Below are 25,194 nucleotides of genomic sequence, written 5' to 3' on the forward strand. Positions count from 1 at the left end.
ATTACAGGTTCCGTACCACTCTTTCTCTTGCATTAATGTGGAGGTTTGTCAATTCTCCTCCCTAGCTCTGGGCTTTTTGAATGTTCTTCAAAAGACAAGATAGGTTTCATTAGCATTAAAGTTGCTGTGTTATCATTATTTTTTTTTTGGAACTCAATTTCCTCACATTTATAATAGTATGGATCAGGAACACTCTCAGTTTGCTATAAAAAATGTGCAACTAAGAGAAAAATTGGCCAGTGGTTAGCCTCATGCATCCAAGTTAATTGTTCTTTGCAACAGCTGTAAAACCAAGTAAAAAAACCATGTGCCTTAATAGAAGTGCTGCAGAGTTAGTCTCCACTTTAATCTGAAAACCTAATTTGTGATACAAATACAGGAAAATATAACAGCTTCAATTTAGTAAAACAGACCTTTAATTAACCAACAGGTCCTTACATAAATTAGATTAAGAAATAGCCAGTAATTAATGAAGATCAGTAGTTCTGACCTAGGTCTTGGCCTAAAATTGCAAGACTTGTGCCACTGATTTCTCTAGCATGACAGTTCACATTTTTGCAGTCTGGCAGTGTTGTAGTTCGTTTATTTAATTTTGTTAAGAATTTGTTAGAACTTGTTAGTATGTTCTTGTTTCCCGCTGCTGATTGTATTGGTTTAGCCCCAGCTGTCTGCTGTTACATAAACCCCTCCCAGTTTTCCTGAATGTTCCCCATCAATCACCTCTACCCAGCCCCATCTTCCCATCCATCATCGTAAACCCCACCTCTCATTCCAGCTCCTTCCATGTACATCATCCCTTCCTCGACACGTTATTGGTTGTTATGTTATGTTCATGCCTTCTTTGTATCCCCATTGGTCCCTGACATTGTAACCTCCTCCCCTTACCCCTCCCTCCATGAGTTCCCATTGGACCCTGGACTGTGCCCGCCCTGGAGATAAAACCCAGTGCACAGAGGTGCTCGGGGCTCTCTTCGGTCCTGAATTCTGCCAGTCCAGACCCGTGTGCTCATCCCCTCTCCTGAATAAACCTGTTCCTGGGAAGTACAGCCGAGTGAGTCTCCTCCTTCCTTTTGCCACCACCCATGACGCCTGATTTGGCAGAGCTTGGGCAGGATTCGGTGCTCTGAAAGTTCAGCAGTGGGATCGCCTTTCCCCTGCAGTTCCCCACTCCTGGAGACTGCCTGTGTCGGAGTGGCACCGTAGAGCTAGCCCGGAGCTCCGGTGCGGCCAAGAGCAGCGTCATGACAGCAGATGAAAATTGTCTTAATTATCCAAATTTTATTTCACTCACTTAAAAGAGAAGAATTTCTGATATGCCAAAACTAGCAATACAAGATACTAATATTAGAAAGCAATGCTTCTCCTATCCAAATTCAGTATTAAATGTGCAGATTTCTTCACATCCTTATTTCCAGAATGCAACAACATACCTTATACAAAAAAACCAAAATTAAACAAAAAAAAAACCAAGAAAAAACCTCCACCACCAAAAACAACAAAAAAAACCCCACCAAAAAGACACATTAAAAAAATGAAGCTTGATATCTCCAGATAAGACCAGAAAAAATACTCCTTTTTTAATATATTTGTTTGTAATACATAAAAATCATACCTGAGAACTTTAAGTAGACTTCAAGTTACTTGTTATACAACACTTTCATTCAATGAGCGGTAAATCATGACATTTATTAATGTTATAGAAGTTAATTGAAAAGCAAAGGTTTTACATAAAACAGTAAATAGATCTGTTTTAATCCCAAAGGAATAAAAATTAATGAATTACTAGATTGCAAACAAGTGGTTACTTCGAGATCAGTTATTGTAACACGCGTGCATTCCTGGAAGTATATGGAAATACAGAACATAGTTCCCAAAAGTAATTTTCTGTTCTAAATTCCCCACTACAAAAAGCTGTAAGAAAAGCTACTGCAAAAAAGAATGTTCAGAGAAAACTGAACTGTGAGCTCTTTAATTAAAATTTGAAGTTACGGTAAATGCTGTGTTTGGCAGAACTCCTTAATTGTGGTAATCTTTGTCTAAATAACTTGTAATTAATGAGAATTGCATTTAGACACAACAATTAGGGGAAAAAAACCAAAACCAAAACCAATGTAATTAATATGATAAAGAAGAAAATAGATTAATACAAATGAATTTATAAAGTGTAGGAAAAAGAAAACCTAAAGATTTCTGAAATAAATATATAGTCAGATGTAAAGACAGAAAGATAAACATGTTGCCTATAAATTAGCAACAAAGGAAATAATGCCAATTATATAATCCCACTTCCAGATACTGATGGAAAACTATTAATACTGCATGAAAGGAAGACCTATGATTCCCCTGGACAAGTCAAAACCAGCAGTTTCCCAAAAAATGGCCAACAGTTGCCTGGGGTGCATTAGGAAAGCATCACCAATAGATTGAGTGAGGTGATCCTTCCTCTCTACTCAGCACAGGTGAGCCTCACCTGGAAAGCTGGGTCCATCTCTGGGCTCCCCAGAGCAAGACAGACGTGGGCATGTGTGACCAACACTAGCAAACAGCTGTGGAGGAGACAGAGAACTGAAGGAAAGGCTGAGAGAGCAGGGAGAAGGGAAGATTTACTGTGCATAATTACTTGATGGGAAGTTATCATAAGGCAAACTTCTCTCAGTGGTATCTGGTGTCAGGACAAGAGACAATGAGCACAAAGTGCAATGCAAGAATTTCCATTCAATAGACAGAAAACTTTTTGACACCAGCTACTATCGAACACTAGAACATGTTTCCCATGAAGGCTGTGGAGTCTCCCTGGTGAGTCTCCATCCTTAGAGATACTCAACAGCCAGCTGGAGACAGCAGTAAGCAACCTGGCCTAGCTGGCCATCTTTGAACTGGGTTATTGGACTAGCCAATACTTAGAGCTCCCTCCTGCGTCAGCCAATCTGTGATTCTGTGAAACAAAAAATCCCAAGCTTTTGATAGGGTATGTCAATTACCAAATCACTTTCTAAAAACTCTCTCCTCTCTTCATTTAAAGTCTAGTCTCAATGAATATAGCTCAAAGTCTTACAAATCCACCTGTTCAGTGGAAGTCTTGCCAAGGCAGGGTTGAAGATCAGCTGCAGCAAAAGTAACCTGGCTTACCTTAAATGTCCAAGTGTTTCCAGCAGGATATTAATCCTTAGGGTAAAGTTTCATATTTTGTCCATGTGTAAAGTCTTTGTGAGCACATCTACAGCAAGAAATTCAATGCCATACTAGGAAAAGAGCTGATCTAGCTATTAATGAACTGGAACACCCCATTGCCATACAACAATATTAGCTTATGTATCAAAATGCTGTATAATTGCATCAGCACAATCCTACATCCAGGCTAATTAGCTCTGCCAATCAAACTAATTAGTACAGAGCAGAGCCACGATGAATACCAATTGCATCTTTTGAACTACTAATCAAAACACCAAACAAAATGTATCATTTGAGTATATTCAGCAGTGAAAAATTCTATAATTCGGTCCATTTTGTAAGTATGTGTAAAACTTTTAGAAAAAAACTTTTTTTGCTTTTCAAAACACATGTTTTTAGCACAGTTGAATTTATTACAAAAAATAATTCAAAGCTTATAAGAGTGTGCTTTGCTGAATACTTGATATCTGCAAAATCACTAGCACTATAGCAGATTCCTGTAAGTTTATTTCTCTTAGAAGGTGAATTATAGAAAGACATGGGTTTCACAGATGAAGTTTTGTTTCTTCACATAGTGAAGCATTCACAAAGCTCTGTTTCCTTTAACACAAGTGGCATAAAAGCACAGTCACTTTTCTGGGTTTATACTACCACTTTCTTTGAAGTGTTACCCTGATTTTCATCGACATTCAAAAAAAACCCAAACAAATAAACAAACAAATAAACAAATAAAGAGAGGGGGGAATTTTTCTGCTGTTTGTTACATTTTTGTATTTGTTTCAAAATGTTCTTATAAAGTTTGGGCTACCTGCTGCTTGCTCAAAATTGAAGGTGCATTAGCAATTTCCTGTAGCATGTCAGACTCAAATAAAGAGCAGCTCAGCCTTGGTCATGCTCTGCTTATTTCACAGAAAATAATCATGTTGCTCAGGTGGATCATGTTTACTTCATCCACTTCCAAATAAGTAATGTCTTTGATGTCCGCTAATTAGTTCTGCACTGTTTGAATGTTTAACGATATTTGCATATCTGGGCTAATATAGGGAGCATGATAGAACCTTTCAAGAAAACTCATCTAAAGTACATTTCTCAGGTCATACTTGAGAGAGGATTTCATATTCCACATTTACATTTTGAATTACCTCCTCAGTATGGTCATGATCTGACAATGGTTTCTATCTGGGCAGAGCCCTTCTGGACTTGATCAAACTTTTCTTAATCTTGGTCTTGATAGGATCTTAATACCCAAGATTTTAGTGTATTTCTTTCCAGCTGTGACTCTGAGCTGCTCATTTGTAAAAGTGCTTTAGCCTTGACTCCAGTTAACTGACTTTGAAAAAAATAACCAAGGCAAAATCTGAGCAGAAACTTGAGTTACTTCTGGCATGTATCTAAATAAAGTAACAAAAACTCTTGTACTACTTGCTCACATGCTAATTATTTGTTTTTTTCAAGTGTTATTTTGACTCTTACTGCTGAAATATTAACCTTAAAGATTCAACATTTTCCAGGTTGCTGAAACTTGCTCTACAGAAGGGCCCCTGGAAAGTTCAGTCCTTTTCTGTTTGCAGCACATTGTGTACTAGTGTCCATGGCAACCCCATAAGGAGCCACTGCTCCAGGGGAGACTTCCTGCTCCAAGCAGAGGGCAAGGCACTAATAAATGCTACGTCAGTTACCTCCCTTTCTCTATTTTAAATATTGTTACTTGGCTGATGATCCCACATCAGGAAGTACTCTATATAAATACCTGAAATATACTTGGAATTAGCTGCTTAATATCAAAAGCACTAGACAGCAAGAAGAAAAGGAAAGAAAATCTTCTAGATCAATAAAGGATTAAATGATTGCACTTTACTAAGCTCAGTGCACAAGACAAAGAAGAATCCAAATACAGGACATGAAAAATAAGCCGTATTTTAGCTGTGAAAGGAAAATTCTAACTGAGACTGCTCAGCAGTGGTAATTTGTGACAGAGTGGTGGGCAAGGAGGCTTTGTTGCAAAAAAGGGTTAAAGTGGCTGGGAGCAGGAATGCCAAGGGCAGAAGGTGCTGTTCCTTTGGAGGGAACAGCATCCTCCTTGACAGGGATTAGTTTCCCTTGGTGATGGGATAAGAAACTAAGACTCAGTATTGTCTTGGCATTCCTGGAGCTGGAGATTATGGGGCGAACCTTGGGGCAACTGAGCTAGGCTGGGGAACAGACCCAGAGCAAGACTCAGGTGCCCCATGCAGCTGCTGAAGGGGTTGGGGCTGCTGATGGTTCAAGTGCCTATGAGGGATCTGCTTGTGAAGCATCTTTGCAGGCTCCATGTAGAATCATGTATTGCAGTGAAACTTTGGCAAATACATTGTTCATTGGATTTTTCTATTTTCAGCACAAATGTGTTGAATTCTCCTCAAAGGGTACCATAGAAATTCTCTAAAAGTTGTCTAAAAGAACATGCAGTGGTTTCAGGTGGACTGCTCCGCTTACGTACATCAATATTTATGCTGCAGCCAAATAAAGCAATAAAGGATAACACCTTTCTTACACTATTTCATATGGCTTTTCACACTCTCATTATTGCATAGATATTCAATGTAAGAGCAGCCTGAGTTTTCACTTTTGTTTCAAAGCATCCCAAAATTTGTTCTAGTAATGAGAAATATTTGAGGACACTTTAAACAGCTGGTTGCTGCCATTTATGAGTTGCTCATTTTGCCTCTCTTATGGATCTACAGCTCAAGATTTCAGACTGTTAAAAAACTATATTAAGATCCTATTATTATTTATTCCCCATTTATTCACTATCCTTTTCTTCAAGTATTGTTAATCATCTTTGCTTCAAGATTAGGTTAATCTAGAACAAATCTAAAATACTTGGCCTACTTGTTGAAAACATACTACATGCACGTCAAGTGGTGTATAAATAGGACAAAAGCAATAACAAACAATTCACAGAATTTCTAGCATCTGCTGTTTCTCACAATATGTATTATATTAATTGAAATTAATCCCCTTATTGTATTTTTCTATGTGCCAAAATTCACTCTAGCATTTGACAACAACACTTAAAGCAATTGAAAGTAGCTACCTTCATTAACTTACATTGCAGTTCCAAAAAGAAAGTACAAAACAGATTCCATGTTAAGTGACTTGACAAACCTTGGCCATTTCAATTCACTGATTTAATATATTTCTTCTCATTCTGGGATGCACATCAGTTCAAACTGCACATATAAATGACCCCACTGTATGTAGTATATAGGGCTTTGTTTGGAGATTATGATAAAATCCCCTGGGCTTTATTTATCTACAGAAACTTCTGGTACTCCAAGATTCTTTGTTTTCTAGAGTTTGTAACTCAAAGATTTATTTATTTTAAAATCATTGCCTCGAAGGCCGTTACAAACCTGTATTTATATACATCCATCCATGCTTTGTCTTCACATAAAACTTAAGATAAATCTATAACTTTTGCTAGGACCCATTTTCATCTGTTTCCTTAACAAGATACAGGATACAATATAGATGAGCTAAACAAGCCACCTATTTTAAAAAGTCAAAATACAGTTTCTGTGCTCACATAATACCATTTCCTAGTGATAGCTGCCTGATTACCTGAGATATCCCTACACTCAGTCTCCAAATCCTTGCTTGAGAATCACTCCCTAAAATTACATTTGTCAATACTACAGACTAGGAGTAATTATATCTAAACAACTGCTTGGGAACAGAAATTAAGAGTATGGGCTAAGCATTACAAGTAGAAAAATAATGGATTTTCAGCAACATAAACACTGAAGTGCTGGAACTATGCAGAGAGATGCCTCCCACTCCACTCTTTTTGCATGACGAAGTATTTCAGAACCAGCTGACAGATTGCCAATGAAGCCAAAGCAGCTGTCTGCACTTTTGATTACAGAGGAGCTAAATGAGGTAATTATTTCTACTTCAGCCTGGTGAGATAATATATTTATCTCACCAAAAAATACCCATGAAAAGCTAATATAGATATGTAGTTTTTTTCCTAAAGTAGCCTAGTCTTCAATATAAGATATATGTTAATAACACTAGTGGCTAGAATAACCTACAGCAGCTGATTACAGGAGAAGCCAAGGGTCCTCACACCTTAGTATACTCGGGATACTAGCTCTGTGATCCTGCCATTCTTCCTGTTCCAGCAACTGGGCTTCTTCTATGAATCCTTCCCTTAATTCCACCTTGGTGCTAGCATGCAGATTTTGTATACTTGTCTCTGCATAGGCTTCACCTTTTTATTTCCCTACTCTTAATTATGCCAATTATGATACTGGTATGATTAAAGAGGAAAGTAGCTGCAGTTATTGAGGTTATGAATATAGGAATTAATGAAAATTTTAAAAATATACAAATAAAGTACATGATTGTGCTGACAAAGGGCTGAACATGATTTTGTGTTGGTGTGAAGTGTTACGGTGAGATAAAGATGGGCTATCCCTTGAAATTCCTTCAGCTCGGAAAAAAAATAGTCTCACTTGCTAGAGGCTTTCTATCCAGCTAAAGAAGATCCACAAAACTTTCATATTTTCAAACTTTATGCATTATAAGTAGCAGTGTACCGACAGCAAGGAAGTGTACATACAGAAGTATCTGATGTCAATCATAACAGAATTCCTTAATCAGTCTTGGAAATTGAGTATATATCCTGTCTTTGGAAGTACTGCAGAACTACCCTCACCAAGCAAAAGCTGACAGCCTTTCTTTCTCTCACGTGAACATGTACATCTGAAAAGACTGCTGAGTTTTGAAGTTTTGGTTCACGAAATGTACAGCAACCAAAGTGGACTAAAGTACAAGAACAAAGAGAAAAGCCCCTCTGACGTGCTTTTTTGCATGCCTGCATGATGAGTGCTATTTACCCCTATGTGTGCTACCTATAGCTGATAGCCTGTAACACCAGACAAATTCCTGCAGAGAGGCCTCCTGACTTCCTCTGTCACAAACTGCTCGTGTGACACCCCGGGGTGGCCCAGGCCTTGCCCCCTGCCCCCAGGGATGCGGTATCCACTGCTGTGGCTGCTGCTGCTGCTGCCTCTCCAAAGGAACAGCACGCTTCATTGCTGGAACATTTGTTCAGCACTGCTGAAATGCAACCCCTGACGTTTGTTTGTGCAAGGTGTATTTGCTCAGGAATTCACTGTGAGAACGTGACATAAGCCATGGCAGAGCTACCCTTCAGCAGGTGACCTGCAGTTTTGTTTGCTTCTTTAGTCACAGCCTTGAGTTCCTTCTTTTTTTAGAAACCACCTTCCTTATTAACTATTCAGGTCTTCCAGTGCATGCAGGTTTCTTTTGCTTTGTTTCTTTTACTTTTTGGTCTTTGGATAAAAGTTTGATGATGTTTTTACTTTTTTGTATTTTGACTTAAATTCTTGAGAACAATGAAATAGAAGTTCTTAGCCAGTGGAAAATATTTGATTTTTTTTTCTTCTTTAATAATTTAACTGAACTGAAGCAACTTTGGTTGTGTGAGCAATCTTTGTCGTAACAAATGTGTGGCAAAGATCTGAATGCAGATCTCCCTGATCCCAAACCTACAATTCCCCTACATACACATGTGCATCTGGGTGGTCAGAACTTCTGCTGAAGGAGGAGAGCAGAAAGCCTTTTTTATCACAGAAAATTTCCCAAGTAACATTTGTCATAAGTAGTATATGGATTGGATCCAACAGGATCCAATATGTTCTTCTGTAACAATAAAAGCATTTCTTTCACTCTTTTTACATGCTTACGTATACATCTAGGTGAGTAATAGCTGCTAGGGTAAGGAAAAAAAAGTCATCAAAGGCTCAGTAAAAGCAGTTATCCTATGGGAAATATCAACAAACTTTTGCAGGGACAGTATTAGCTTGCATTTTACTTAGCACACGTAATTTAAAATATGTATCTCAGTGCTACACAGTGCTATCCCAATCTATCTGGGTGATACTCTAGTTGATTGTGTGTTGTCAGATGGCTGGAGAAACAAGTAAACAGGAGCTTCATTGATTTCAGGAAAAGGGAAGGAAAAGTCCTTTTCCTGGGGAGAAATAACAACATGCGTCAGAACAAGCTGAGGAGAAACTTGATAGAAAAATACTTAGGGGTTCTGTGGGCAATTGAATATGAGTCACCAGCACACCTTTGCTGCAGAAATGGCCAGCAAGCACCTGGGCTGCATTAGGAGATGTTACCAGCAGACTGAGGGAGGTGATCATTTCTCTCTACTCAGCACTGGTGAGACAACACCTGGAAAACTGGGTCTAGCTCTGGGCTCCCCAGTATGACAGAAACATGGTCATAATGGACTGACTCCAGAAAACGGCCACAAAGGACACTGATGTGGATGCAGAGTCTCTGCTCTTGGGGATATTCAGTACACGGCTGGACACTGGCCTTGAGAAATCTGCTCTGGTTGTCCATTTTTTGAGCGGGAACAGTGCATGAGGCGATCTTTGGATTCCACTACTTCAGAAGAAGTTTCCACTACTTCAGTCACTCTGTGATTCTACGTTCAGCCAGGGGACAATTTACTCTCCAGCCTATGACATCCTCACCAACTTAACTATGGCACTGAATGCTCATCTTCAGGAGGTATGATCTGTTTACTGTTCAGTAATGGCAATGACCATAGATTTGATCCTGCCTGCAGTAAAGGAAATTCTTTAATGGGGACAAAGAAGACCCTCAAGATGGAGAGCTCAGAGGATGCCAGAAGACATAAGAACTGTATTCCTTTATTGCAGTTAGACTATATGCCTAACATGAAATAAGTGAGAAGATTAAGGATGTTTTTTTCAATTACAACATTCACACAATTAGAATTGGGTATATGCACAACTGGATTGTCTCCACCGCCTTTTTAAAAGTTACCAAAGTTTGAAGTATTCATAGCAAGTAAGACATCTCATTCAAACTTTCCTTTACTGTCTTAAACAACTAGATAATTTTTTCTTTATTTACTTTTAATCTGGTTAAATAGGATCTGGTTGTATGAATGTATGAATATTAAAAACTAGCTGATATTTAATTTGATAGGTTAGAAAGCAACAGGCCTTTTGCTCAGTATTCTATTGCTACTTTGACATATTGCAAATCAAACCACAACTATGTTGACAATTATGTTTAAGAAACAAAACTATGAAGCTGTTTCCATAAACAATGTCTTGGAACAGAAGTTATATAGGCTAATAAATAAAATTGATATTTAGTTGCTAAATCAGCTGTGGACCTTAATAAAAACAATAAAACCTAATTTTAAAATAAAATTCTTAATCACAGCATACTGTTCCAGGGGTCCAATGAGGGAAGTCCTCAGTCAAAAAAAAACCTAGAAAGATTTTAAACTGCTAAATATTCAACAAATTCTTTGATATAGATATAGACATATATCTCTGCAAAATTCTTTTGATCTTCTAAAGCTACATGAAATCCTGACAACCTTGAAAGTGAAATCCTGACTTTATTGAGATCTGTGAATATATTTCTAGTAGTATGAATGCAAAATCCACAGGTTTGTTTGCTTCACAGGTCCAGCTAAGTTTGGAAGGCTCAGAAATACTAAAATAGCTCAGCTTTGGGAAACACAAGCAAGCTCCCCTGAATGAATACTGCAGTGCCTCAATTCATGTGAAATACACAATTTCATGTCGATAAAATTTATCAATCAAGATGTCATTCAAAAAGGATTATCATATATTTGAATTTGATGTTTGTGTTTAAAATTAAAAGCCACAATGATGCTGATATTACACACATATTTTGTTGTAAATCTAGATTTGTATGGCTCTTGCTGAAAGAAAAGAAGTAGTAATGGAAATAGCAGGAAGTCTGGCCCATCCATTCTTCACTTCAGCTTTCAACTTCAAATATATAGCTAGCCTATTTTAAACAAAAAGCTGAGCTCTTCTCTCTCTTACAGCTTCATGCCAACAGTTTTCTTCCAGAATGCAATCAAATAAGGAACTGTTGCAATCATTATCCTGCATGGGATTGAATATATAAGGCCTGGGTTAGGGTTAATCTCAAAAAGTTTTCAGTTCTCACCTTTGTCATCATGAATTCCCCTTAAGCTGAAGGAACTTCAGCAATGTCTCATTCAGGCTGAAGTGCTCTTTTCAAAGTAGACGTTTTCAAGTAGATACAATTTCAAAGTACTTTCCTTGAGTATTTGAGTCTTTGGAGTCCTATTGCTACTTTTTATCTTAGGAAACAAGGCAATAAAATACATTACAAGTTAATCAACCTCAATTTTACTGATGTAATATGAAAAGAAGAATGAAAGGGGGGAGGGAGAACTGACGGCACATCCAAGACTGATTTTGTGTTTTCACAGATCAATTTTGCAAGTTAAAATAATCCTTAAAATAAATTCATTCAGGGACAAATTTTGGGACAAATTCTCCCAACACAAAACTGACAGCAGAAAGTTTCAGTGCAAGCCACATCCCTTAAAGTCTGAAGTTTCCACATGGCTTAAAGTCAGTAAGGTGAATTGATAGAGATTATCAAGAATTATACCTGAAGCACTGAATATTATCGGACTTCTGTTCCCACCTTGATGTTACTCCTGTGCTCAAGGAACTCACCTAAGCAGGCTGACTCATGTAAAGCAAATAAGAAGTCAGAATTCACAAGTCATATGATACAATTTTTCAGGTTTAAGATATGTTAGACTCACTACTGACAAAGGTCTTCCACTCCTTCCTTCTTTGGCCTTCTGCTCATTGACCAGAGGACACATGAATCCAGATATGAAAGGAATCAAGAAAAAAATATTATTCTCTTGATTCTCTGCTGTAATGAAGAGTTCTTGCATATCTGCTGACCTCAGGAGCAACATCCACATCAACAAAAGCCACTGGGGTGAATCCAAGCTGTCTGCAAAGCCCATCTGGTTCCAGCAGGGCCGGCAGCATGATCACCACAAGACTGTCAGAAGGACAGCCAAATACAAATGACACCCAATAGTTAAACATGGGAGAATTCCTCTAATAGTTATGGGAAATTAATGGCATCCATAATGAAGCAGGCCACAAATGAAATCTATAATAAATTAAATGTTAATAATATGGTTTTTGCAGATCTGGGAATTGCTACCTACAGCTATAAGTAAACTGTGTGAGATAGGACAGGAAATTTAAAAAAAGATTACAGAGAAGACAGTGAGGAAAATCAGGTCTTCTTGTTAGAAAACTTACTTTGGAGGTCCTTTCAAAAATTACTTATTCATTATTTCACAAACAAAGTTTTCTTTCTACATTTTCCTTTAAAGAACCAATGACTTGACATTCCCTACATATTAAGGGTACTTCCCTCACTATTTCAAAGTTCCTCAACTGATCTCTATTCTCCAATTCCAATTTAGAGAACAAGAATAATAATTTTGTGTGTTTTTACCTTTTGAACACTATTCTTGGGGCTTATAAGCATTTTCTCAGTTGTTAGAGGTAAGAAAAATAACAAGCAGTTGTCTCCAAATCTTAACCAGCACAGCAAGAAACACAACCCAGCCTAATGGGTCTGATGAAATGCAAGATAAAACAAATTACTTACCAATAATATGGGCACAGAAACAACACCCAAGAACACAAGGAACTAGATTAAGCTTGCAAACACCATCTGAGCAGTCAAGAAAATTATACTAAGCTTATTTATAATAACTCTTCTTAGAAACCTGGTTTTCAGGTTATCAGGCCACAATAGTTTTCAAAGAAAGCCTCTCCCACATGCTTTTTGCTTGTTTGCCTTCTCCAAGGGTAATTCTCAAATATCCTTGGTTTTCTTTTTCTTGCTAATTTAAGTCTAAAACCAAAGCCCTCTGTCTCAGATAACTTATTTTTTGTGAGTACATCCTGTTCTCTACAAACTAAGTATTAGATAGAAACTTACTTTCTTATGCATCACCACAAAGATTTTCCAGGGACTAACCAGACACAACAATTTTATCAATGGTAGTTCTTTGATAAAATTGAAGAGAACAGCTCGATAAAATAATGCAGGTGATGATTTCATTTTTCACCATTTTGTGAAATGCAGTAGAGGCCCTGGAGCTATTCATCTGACCATGGACAGTGCTGGCCAGAACCATCATACCAAACTTGTCAGTGAAAAATCCTCCTTCATGAAAGTACTGTGAGACATTGTTCTTAAGTAATTGGCTGTTCAAGAGGAAAAAAAAAAAACAATCCCTTATAAATTAAATATTTCATCCTGGCATCATGCCTAATCAACTACACAACTGTATTGGCTCCATTTCAGTTCCTTTTTTTCATGTCTACTCTCCAACACTGTTTTAACCCATTTGCCAATGTGGTGTCAGATTCTTGAGGTCTCCCAGCCTGCTACACAGTGCTCAGGGGCAGCTGCCTACACAGAAATGTAGCCACAGTCATTAGAGCAATCAGTGGGATGTGTGCACATCAGAGGCCACCAGCCATGGAAGGACAGATTTCCCTTCTGTGATCCTGCCCAGTATCCCCATTCACTTCTGGGACCCTGCACTGCTGAAATCCTTCAGCAAATTAAAAATCACCTGTTATTACTTTGAAGTTGCTGAGAAAAGTAAGCTCAAAAGCACAGGATGGCCAGCAGAAACAGTAACTTCAGAAATATCTGAAGTGTGGCTAGCCACATTTACCCATGATACCATCAGCTAAACATGATAGCATAATAAACACTTTTCCAAGCAGGGTTGAGAGGCATGGCTGAAGGCAAGCTTGACCTGCAGAGCAATGCATAGTGCCAGTGAGAGGGTAGTTAGAACCACACCAGCTCAGCCCAGGACCTAAATGCAGGTTGCTCTCACTACACCTGACACAGCTCTATCATATATCTATGTATACTATACATATATAGTGCAAATGCAAGCAGATACATGTGTTCATGGACCTGCAGGGGAGCCAACGATGGCAAGAGTTCTGACCAGGATGGTTGTGCATTCACAGCTCCATCCATCCCCCATCCCCTTAGGAGGAGAAGAAGGCATACTGCTGGAGACCTCTGGCATTATGTCTTCCTGAACCGGTGCAAAAGCTTGTTCCCAGATCAACCAACCTTGAAACATTTATTTCTAAAATGATAAATATGTATTCAAACACATTTGCAAATATTTATTTAGTATCATTTTAAAAAAACAAACAAATAAAATCAACTAACCAAACAAAACCTAAAGAATCCCAATTGAATAACCAACCAAAAATATCTACCAGAACATTCCAACCAACTCCAGAATCTAGTTGTTAAGAAAAATGTTTCTATACAAGACAACTTCAGATGGTTTATTCTGTAGTGCCACAAGAGGACACTCTTGAACAGTGTTTTTTTCTTTTTAGCGAGGACAGGTGTTTTATAAGTTATTTTGTATTCATTGGTAGACATAGATTTCTGATCCCCAGCAGCCCAGAAGATAAGGACATCTCTTCATATTCACTAAACCTTACTTAAGCTGAAATTTCAGGCAGTAAATAATAAATTTTGTTATTATAGCTGCGTTAAATTTTTAGATAAACTAACAGCTGTAGCCCCTTATTTAAGCTGCATTAGCCTTGGTTGATAGAGCTTCTTAGACTCTGCTCACAGCTTTTCTCTGAAATCATATAATGTATTTTACGCTTTAGTTACAATGTTTGAAATGTGCTGTTTCCATATGTATAAAACTCTGGTACTAATATCGGTGTACCTTGTCTTTAATGACTAGAAGCAACTAGGCATGTATACTCCTTTAAAAAAATACAACTTGGGAAACAAATTTTGAGAAATGTAAAATTATGTTCTTAAAATTAGAAATTGTATTAAAAAGTATTGAAATAACTGCAGTGACATTGCTTCACAATTATTTTAAAGACATTGGGTAAAAGCTTTTTAGATGGAACAAAGCAAGTGATTACAATATGTGAATTATACCTTAAAACATCTGAGGTGATGTACCCAATTTTCCCTTTGAGACAAAAGTAAAAGAAAGAAATAAAATATCTTATAAAAATATATTAAAAAACTTCTTTATAGTTAGCTCAGTGGAACAAGTGTTTACAACAACATGTAGAATCTATCTTCATTTTGGTCTTTATATTACCTGCAGTAAGTCCTGGGGCCTGAACAAGAACAAAAAGGGAAAAATAGTGGAAGGATAAGTTAGCATATCCATACATCTTAACAGTGAAGGACAGACTTTAAGACAGCTGGCGATGCTGGTTACATTTGGGTTAAATGTGTTTCATACTTAACTTCATTTTGAAGTTTAAATGAACTTAAATGATACTGTTATCCAAGCTGAGTAGGACTTTAACACATTTACCAAAATGGTTAGTTGTTTTGGGGGGAGGAGATGGACCACAAGTTGCTATTCAGGTGTGCTAAATTACTTCTAGCTTTGACTTAATCATGGCAGCAATTAAGTAGGTGCAGGAGATCCCGACTGCCTGACCCTTACCAGTGTGTCTGGCTGTGGGATATTCTGCTGAGACTCTTTTAGATCCTCCATATATCTTCACTGTTTTTAGTTCAGTCTGATGAAGTACTTACTCTTAAAACTGCTTTTCTCACATTACTAGCTCATCTTCGATTCATTGCAGCATTTCCAAAAGGCTAAATCCACCACACACTCACCATAAACAGGAAGGACTGGGAAAAAGAAAACATGGAGAAACTCACAGTAAAACAACCTCTGAACACCCAGTTTATAGCTGATAAGACCACTGGTTTTTTTTCTAATTTCTACTTCTTGTTTTATAGTCTATATGGGAGCCAAACACTTGGATAAATACAGCTGCAAATAAGATTATACTCCTCACTTTGTGTATCTTTGGAGAGAATATAAATACCATAATTATCAAGGCTTTCTCGTGTACATTCAGAGTTTTAAAATGCTTAGCTAAATGTGAGGGCTACTATAACTCTCAGTAGTGATTTAGGTTTGATATATTCTTTTATTTTAGTGCTTTGTGATGCATTACTTGAGCTTCTTGTGGGGATTTCAGAGTTTTGCTGATGAATTTTTACTAAATGCACTTCTTGCTGCCCTGCCAAGAGATTACTGATAACAACAGAAGTCAGTGTGCAAAGGAGAGCCATAAAGCCAAAGCTGTTACTCGGAGGCAGCAGTGACACCTGCAGAGCCAAAATCTCTGAATCAGATGTTTTCTAAGGGTCCTGATGTTTTATAACATTTCTGAGAGTTCTATTATAGTATAATTGTCTATCATCGTGGGTTTTTCATAAATATAGCAGAGTATAGCTATATACTCTATATATATATATAGCTTCAATGCAACCCATAACAATTTGCACATATTATATGCTGTTACAGGCTTTAAGAAATTGGTCATGCTGTCCAGCACAAAATATTCAGGAATAAGTTGTACCTGTTTTACATTTCAGGGGATATACAGAAGCTTAATACAATTGTTTGTACATCCAGGGTGTGTACTAAATTTACACCTGAGAGGTGCAAATTCTGAAAGCAGAAGAGAGGTTTTGGAAATGACATTTTGACAGGTGGAGCTCTGTGCCTTGTGGAGTGTAATTGCCTAAACCAGAACAGCCAAGGAGACTTTGATCAGAAGAACAACATACAGTAGAAATTCTGTTTTCCGTTTCTGAGCTGCCTTCCCACATAAAACATGCTGGCTGTGCTATTGTAAGGGCACTCAAAATAGCACAGCTATGGGGCACTATGACAAGGGCTGCTCAGACATGAAAAGATTAGTCCTTTCTCTGAGCACCAGTAGCACTTCACCTCTTTAGAGATGTGATGTTTTGTCTCATTTCTGAGGTTCCAAAACAACTTTTTGGGAAAACAATGTGTGTTGGAAGGGGCAGGGGGAACCACTGGAGATGATGTCCCATACATCTGAGACTGCAAAATTGTGGGGATATAATAATGGTCTTGAATATATAGTAAGTAACATTTCTGGTGAGCTGTCCGAAGAAAATACAAGTCAGCTATACCGGCTTAACAGTAGCTTGAAATTTCAAGAGCAAGTTAGATAGTTATGAAGCAAAACTGATTCAATCTATTTTTCACCACCAGTTGATATTTACTTTGGTTTTGTGCCAGTTAACACAGCAAAGATATTTCCCTACATTACCTTTTTTATTACAGTTCCCTGTGGTTATATCAGGATCTCAGGCAGAAATAGCACCTGCCATGAGCTAGGCAAAGCCAGTGGTAATGATCACTGTGCTACTGAGTTGGGTATATCCAGTGGCTATACACCTTCTGAGTGAGGATTACAGCTGTTTACTTAGCTTTCAAGATGAGGATTTAAGCAAACTTGGTGCTCAGAAGCCATTACTTTGGTTTTGGCTTTGCAGAAGTCTTTTTTTTCCCCATACCCAAAGTCTATGCCATTGTGTGCATACAGCCCTTTCTCAGGAAAGAAGAACCTGAATATTTGAGAATGTGAAGATTTGAGAGAAACACATTAGATGACATTTGAGTTTCTATTGAGAGGTTTACTAAAAGTTAATTCAAAAGTTCCTGCAGCCCCATTTAAACTTCTCTTTAGGGAATTATTCATGTGCATAATACTGAAACACAGAAGATATTTTAAAATGGATTTAGAACTAGACTTTTCAGGAGACACTATATGCAGCAGTTTTCATTACTTATTTGATAAGATATATAGCATTGCAAATGAGAAGCTTTCCACATTCTTCTGTCTACAGTTTCTTCTAGAAATAGGAGCCCTATTTAGTCAACATATTTAATCATTCTTCTATCAAAGAAATTCTTTGATATTTGAAATATTTTGATATTATTTTCTTTGAAAAGAAATAACTATATAATTATTGTACATTTAAATATATATTTAAATCTTTATATATGATTAAATAGATTCAAATATACTTAATTATTCTTCACTCAAAGATATGCAATGTATTTTACCTGGATTTTTAGCCCATTTAAACCAGTGATGTTTGTTCATCTTTTACAATTAGCAATTAGTAGGTAATATTTGTTCATCATGACACTGACGAAGATTCTAGGGGGCCACTTTGCATCTCCAAAGTATCTGCCATCTTTTGAGCTCAACAAACATTTCTTCAGTGAAATTAAAAGTGAGCTAATATGGGAAGGGTCAGAATGAAATAAATAGAACAGGTAATTTTTCAAGCACATGTTGAATTTTTATTTTTATAACTACATTTTGTACTCTGCCCCTATATGATGCTGAAGCAGAAATTAATGCTTTATTGCTCTTCAATGTAACACACAAGCACTGAGCTGTGGTTGGTTACAGCAATTGATACATGCATCATGAGTGTGATGAGTTGTGCCACAGCTATAAATTCATACTACATCCTTAAGCATCACAGGGACAAATAGTGTCCATGCTTTCTAGGCATGAGCTACGAGACCTGTGGGCAAACTGTGAACCTTTGCAACAGTGCAAAATATAATCACTGCAGGGGGTTCATCTAGCTGAGATGAACATCAATCACCTGCCTTAAGAGAAAGAAACTCCAAGAAAGATTCTAAATGTCACAGCAGCTGCCTCAGATTTCTGAGGATAAAGGTGATGAGGGAATCACCCTTGTAAAGAGGCAGAATGAAAGACGTAAGACTATGGGATCAGTCTTGTAGCATGGCATTTAACAGCTGTGACTGTTATCATTTAACTACCATTCAACTATGTTTTCTTTTTATTCTTGTTCAGGCCACAGGACTTACTGCAGGTAACATAAAGCTGGAATCTTCACAGAGTGTCTCAGACACTCTGTGTCTTTACTTTTTCCATATGATACGACAGCTTTAAGGAAATCTACAGCGAGTCTACGCAAACAGAAGAGAGAATTACTTCCTTTGGGATTTAAGCACAACAAAAGCCAACACAACCGAACAAAATGTTAAGAAATGTACCTTGACTTCCAGATGAAGTTTCTTGCCTTCCAGTGCTTGTAATACCCAGTTTGGTCAACAGGTCTGCTGTCAAGGACCTGCTGTGACCATTAGCACCAAAAAATGCAGCCTGATTTCTTCAAATGCACCTCTGACATGACATTTCAGTGAGTTGTAATTTTAGAGAAATTTGTGTGATTGTTCAGAAAGAATTTATGGCAAATGCTGAGTTTCTACCCGAAGTAAAAATAATTTGGTTTACAAATGCTAATTTCATAACTTATAGTAGGGACTTCAGAATTCAAACAGTGTTGAGGAGGGTATATTTTATTCTTACATTAAAGCAGGAACACAACCTCTTTTGAAGGCTGTATTACAATCTACATCCTTTTAGCTGAAATAAATAGGTCTACCTGTACTATATAGTTCTGATTTTTTACATTTCAAATTCCCAGAGTCTATTTAGATTTTGGCAATTTCTATACAAGACATTAATATCTTCATCTAAATGTTTTATGTGCTCAGGAAGTAGCTTTTATTTCTCTTAGCTCCCCAGAATTATAATCAATTGCTTCATTGCAGACTGTACATTTCTTACCAAATACTTTTGCTCTCTCAGAGCTCCAAACCAATTCAATGTAAGAAAGCACAGCTTTTGCTAAGTAACACTCTAGCCAGACCTGCCCCTGAAAGGTTGCAGCCATATGTCCACTGCCAAGGCCTGACTGTAAAACTAGCCTCTCAGTTTTCACTGTGTGTAGCCATTGTATCTCAGGACTCTGACTCACTCTTATGTGGTAACCAGGCAAACCAATAGTCTCTTGGTAAATGAGCCTGATGCCATGTTAATATCCTATTTTAAAGTACCTTTTAGTGTCTCACCAGCTGATGAATAAAGAAAATCATACTGAAAGCATTGTAAGAGTTGTAAGAAATCTGTACTGTATTATATTCCAAGTGCTTTGTGAAAAAAGAAAAAAATATTATTTCTAGAAAATCTTTCCCCAGAAGAACTATCATAACTACAGAAAGCTTTTCTCCAGTGTAATTTTATTAGGGATTCCTGCCATCATATCAACATACAAAACAATCAGGATGTTGACATATAGAAATGTGAAATTCACTGTACAAAGATAAGGCTCAAGTTACAGGTATATTTTCCCCTTACACTCCATGAAATAAAACCATTTTTAATTCTTCCCAGAGTTGTGTTTATAAATGTTAGACAAACCACAAAATAGATTTCAAGTACATAACATTTTACAATATAATCCAAGCACAGACAGAAATACACAATACTGTACCTATAGACGCTCCATAGTCCAAGTCTGTCATCTTTACTCTTAAAAAGCTGCTACTCTTTCTGAATGTGCCCAGCTCTATCCTTCTGTGTATGACACGGTCCTGACCTTTAAGTTATAAGACTCTCATGACTTTTAGCTAAATTATTTTGATAGAACAGAGAATATCAGGAAGGAAAGGTGAGAATTTTATAAGGCCAGGTCTGAATGGATGCACATGGTTAGTAAATGCAAGCACATGTGCACACACACTTGCATTTAACCCTAGATAAACTTCACTGCACTGCACAATTTTTTGAGATTATGGTCTCATGCAACATGAGAAAATGAGCATCATAAAATGAGCTATTTTCTGACAAGAGTTGAATCAAGCACTAATATACTCCTACTTCTGGGGTGCTGTAATTCACAGGGGCAAGACTATTGTATCCAACCTTTTTTTTTTTTTTTTTTAAGTGATTATCAGACTTTCTAGGATGTTGTTTGGAACCATGTCGTCACAGTCCAGCGGGATGTCTGTTCTCACAGCCTTCACCACTAAAAACAGCTTTTTAGCAACAATGCAAATGAAGAATTTCTGGTTAAGACCAAATGTCTACCTTTGTTCACTCTCCATTTCTATTCACCTGAATGATTATTACCTTGTGGGAAAGGATCATTTAGCTGCAAGTAGCACAGGAAGAAATAGACATTAAATAACTAATCATTAATGATTCTTCTGGGAAACAGATTAGCAAGGACATACAAAGACAATAAAAAAACACAGCTGTTTAATTTAGTCTTTGTTGGAGAGGAGATGAATAGCAATCCAAAAGTTTTCAGCTGAGGAAAGGAACTCCTAAGCCCCGTAACTGTTCTGCCTTTTAAAAACTGGAGATTTAGAAGGGAAGGAAAAATCTTCTCTGAAAATTGCCATTTTAAAACTAGACACTTGCAAAGGCTTACAAGAGAAAACCAAGCAAAAGATATTCCCTGATACTGAAACTAAAGGAATTTATTCAGTAGGAATTAGACATGTGGTTACAATGTGTTAAATGTACATCTAATAAAATAGCCTCAAATATGTCTCCATAAATGTCTAAGCAGGAGAAAGAGTTTGAAGCCAAAATTCAACTTTCTTAATATGAATCAAGGCTGCACTAAGACTGTGGGAGAGGAGGAATAAATACTTTCTTGTCTTAAACAGAACCTCTGTGGTATATTTGAAGGCCTTCAAATGTTCTCAGCATTGACAAGATTTTACGTAAGTATATTCTCTAAGCTATATTGGAATACCTTTAGATACACAAATCCATGTTACACAAAACAGCATTAGATCTCATAACTGGGCTCATAATAACAAGGAATGAGGATAAGTATGGTGCTATATGTGAAAGGAAGCATATTAGTATGCACAGAAAATATGTTGTCTTAGAGATTAGTCATAAGGGCATCAAGCATGAAGATGCATCTCTTAAAGTGTTTAAGCCTTTAACTGTGAGCCAGTAGATTAATTTTATATGAGCTGTACAGCCTAATGCTTTGCTTTTTAAAAGAAGTATGAAAAATTTATTCCTTTTTCACCTTTTCATGTTATTTATGGTTTTTAAAAGTAGCTCACTCACCTACTGATTTATTTTTGGGTCATTTTTTTTCTTTTTTTTTTTTTTCTTTTTTTTCTTTTTTTTTCTTTCTTTTTTTTTTTTTTTTGCTGCTTACTATTATTGTCTTCCATTATGTACAATAATCTACATTTAGACTGAAGACTCAATCTTTCACTAAACATACTTGGACTATCTTGTGAAGACTTTATACAGAACTGATAAAGTGGAAGACAATCTGACAGATAAGAGAAAGGATCATTTCAGTTCTGCTCACTTCCCCAAGCTTTGGAACTTCACTGCATTCAGAAATTCTTTTGCATACTTGCTGTCATTTCACCTCCCCCAGGTAGCCCCTACTGAACTTGAGTGAACTTTTCTGTTTCCCAAACACAGTCCCTTTGTATATAGCTACATTAAATTAATTCATTCTCCAGCCATAGTTTAAAAACAAATAATTAGTAAAACACTAAAAACACCCTACATGCCCCTCTGCATTGTTCTTACCAATGTGTACATTTAAATAACATCATAAATTGCCTTTTACTAAAAATTTACCAAAATATCTTACACACATAAAAATGTAAAAAAACAAACAAACAGAAAAAAAACAAAAACAAAACCAAAAAACCCCAGCATAAACATTGCTTGTATAGGCATTGGTTAGAAGAGATTGTTGCACTAAGGAGTATATTCAAAAAGTTTTTCTTTCAGTATCATCAGTTTTAGTATCATGGATTGAAAGGTTAAGGACAATGAAACTTATTGTGACCCTGTCTTATATAATGTAATGAATGAACTGGAAGCCTGAAATGTATTATAAAATAAAGCTTCTTTTTGGTTACTGAGAGGTGACTGTATAAGCTGGTCACTAAACTGGCAATTTAAGTATGTAAAGGGAACTTAAGAACTGAAGAGTCTGTAATGAAAACCATACATGAAATTACGAAGGCAGCTGCCAACAGATGGGCCTATGGGCATTATGGAAAGCTGTCACTAACTGAAACTTTGAATATAGCCCTTAGTTGTATCATATTCATGTAAAATTTAAAAGCTGCCCAGAATATCACGGATGAAGTTTATTTTGCAAGCCATCCACTGCCTAAGGGGGCAGTAATATTCAATATGAAACTGCTGAAACTCTGGTGTCTGACGGATTTCGTGAAGGAAAGAGATTTGAAGGTCCGACTCCAAGAGAACAAGGAAAAGGGGGAACACAAACAACAATAGTCCAAGGCCTACAAGGAAAAGTCTGGAGAAACTCTTCACAAAAGCATTCACCTCAATGTTGCCCATTAGAAAGTCATAGCTCCACCTCAGGGCTCTCCGAGCTTCTTTCAGTTCTTCCTCCTCTGCAATTAAAAATGCATTTTCATCTGCTTCAAGTTCCTCAAATGAATCGGTATCATCTTTCTCATTCTCTGCTCTTGGACAGGTATCAAAAAGCATGTCAATCTCATCATCAACAGGGGTGGGCAGCAAGCTGGCACTTGGATTGTACACCAGCTCTGAGATGGTTAAGGGTTCCTCATTCATCTTCTCTTCCTGTTCAATGGCAAGATCAACATCCTTCCCAGTATCCTTTACTGGAGAGCTTGAGGTCACAGGTACTGAAATCTCCTCTTCCTTTGGTAGCTGGATACCTGAAAAAAATTAGATTAAAACAATGATACTAAATTTCTCACAGCCTGGTGCCAAAAGTCAGCCCTCCAACAGTATTTAACAGATATATGGAAAGAAGATTCTGCAATAATTTTGCATATTAAAATCAGACTGTACACTGTAATCAAAAACTGGAAAAGCTTTCTGAAAAGGACAGTATCTTTACAAAGCTGCAGTACATCAGATCTGCTCAAGAGGGTTCCACACAACTATGGATGATAATAGTGTAGTGCAAAGTAGAAAAGAGAACAGATTATTTTCTACTGGCAACCTGACTTCTGGTATAAATTAATACCTACTACATGTGCAAATTGGTACTCTTTGGTGAATAATAATAATAAAAATAATAATAAACAACTACCAACTCTCATTGCTTTGAGATGAATGAGTATAGTAAGGTTATAGCTAAGGCTGAAAACAGAGCATGACATTAAAAAGAGACAACAGATGATCATGATAAATCGATGTTAACAGTAAAAAGGGCAAGAGGAGAGGAAGGTTAACATATGATATGAGGATTGGATATAATTGGAACAGGATTCTAACAGCCTCACCGATTAAAAAAGCTCCTTCTTCTGTCTTTTTTGGTTTTTTTCTGCTCATCTAGTTTTTTAGCTCTTTTCTCTCTCATCTAAATTTCTCCCTCCCCTTTACAGAGGAGACTTTCTTATGACACTGTTTTCTGCTCAAGCCCTTTCCTCTCAAAACTTACTCTCCTTTTTCCAGTCTATCTCTAACAGGAATAAGTTTTCAAAGAAGTCTAGCTGTTTACAGCTACGTCAAACCTTCAGTGACTGCTGTTAGTTGTCAGTAGCAGGAGCGGAAAGGAGGACAGTTGGGCACAAACCTGCCTTACAAAATAGTATTAAGACACCTTCTCATGGAAATTTCTCTTTTTTAAGTATTCAGAATGTCTCAGACAGATCTCTTCCTCTGTAATCTGTTATCTTTTCCCTGCTATCTAGACCTCACCGGCCATGCCTGCAGGTGAGGTTTCACATTTTGGCTAATCGACCAAAAAGACAATTTCTGCTTCCTTGCATTTTGTCGCTGAGAAAAGCAGCTTGGGTTAGTGTCTGATGTTTCTTCTTCTTGAGCTGGCTTGTCATGTGTTCTTGTGGAGACAGCACATAACCAGGGATTGAAAAGAGAGCAGGAGAGCTCTTTTCAGCAGCAAATGTGCATAGCTGAAATGAAACCTTGTCTTCAATCATTATTAGCTCAGTAATTTAATTAGTTTAATTTTTGTAAGTTTAATTTTACTTCCTACCTAATAATTTCTTGCCTCAACTACTCTGTCTTCTCTCATCACAGCCAATTTAGAAATTCATCACTTTTCAGCATTTTGTGCTGGAACTTAATCGTTTACACCAGTCTTTACACTAAGAAATATATCTGTCACAGTCATCAAGAGGAGGATACAACCCAACTGAAGTGAGACAAAACAGTATATGAACACCAAGAAGTGAGAACAGATTTGGAGGATCTTTCTCCTAAGTAACAGAAGGTAAAGCTGGATCATCAAACCATACACAGTTACTTGAGAGTACACCCATGATAAATTACTAAAGCCAAAATAGTTTCACTCTGGGACCCAGCATTAAGAACCTATACATATCTTTATATGTATATACCT

The 25,194-nt window shown here is 37.1% G+C and overlaps 1 protein-coding gene across 1 annotated transcript in view; it reads right to left on the reverse strand.

Annotated features, from left to right (window-relative positions):
- Positions 1 to 20,049: 20,049 nt before the first annotated feature.
- The window catches only part of FRMD3 (FERM domain containing 3), a 73,458-nt gene continuing 68,313 nt past the window's right edge, over positions 20,050 to 25,194 (reverse strand). Inside the window, exon 13 of the mRNA XM_033520681.1 lies at positions 20,050 to 23,539. Within this exon, the coding sequence (XP_033376572.1) occupies positions 22,944 to 23,539 (596 nt within the window). The 3' untranslated portion in view covers positions 20,050 to 22,943. The remainder of the gene's footprint in view (positions 23,540 to 25,194) is intronic.

Source organism: Parus major, chromosome Z, assembly GCF_001522545.3.
Source record: "Parus major isolate Abel chromosome Z, Parus_major1.1, whole genome shotgun sequence".
In the NCBI taxonomy this organism is placed as follows: Eukaryota; Metazoa; Chordata; class Aves; order Passeriformes; family Paridae; genus Parus; species Parus major.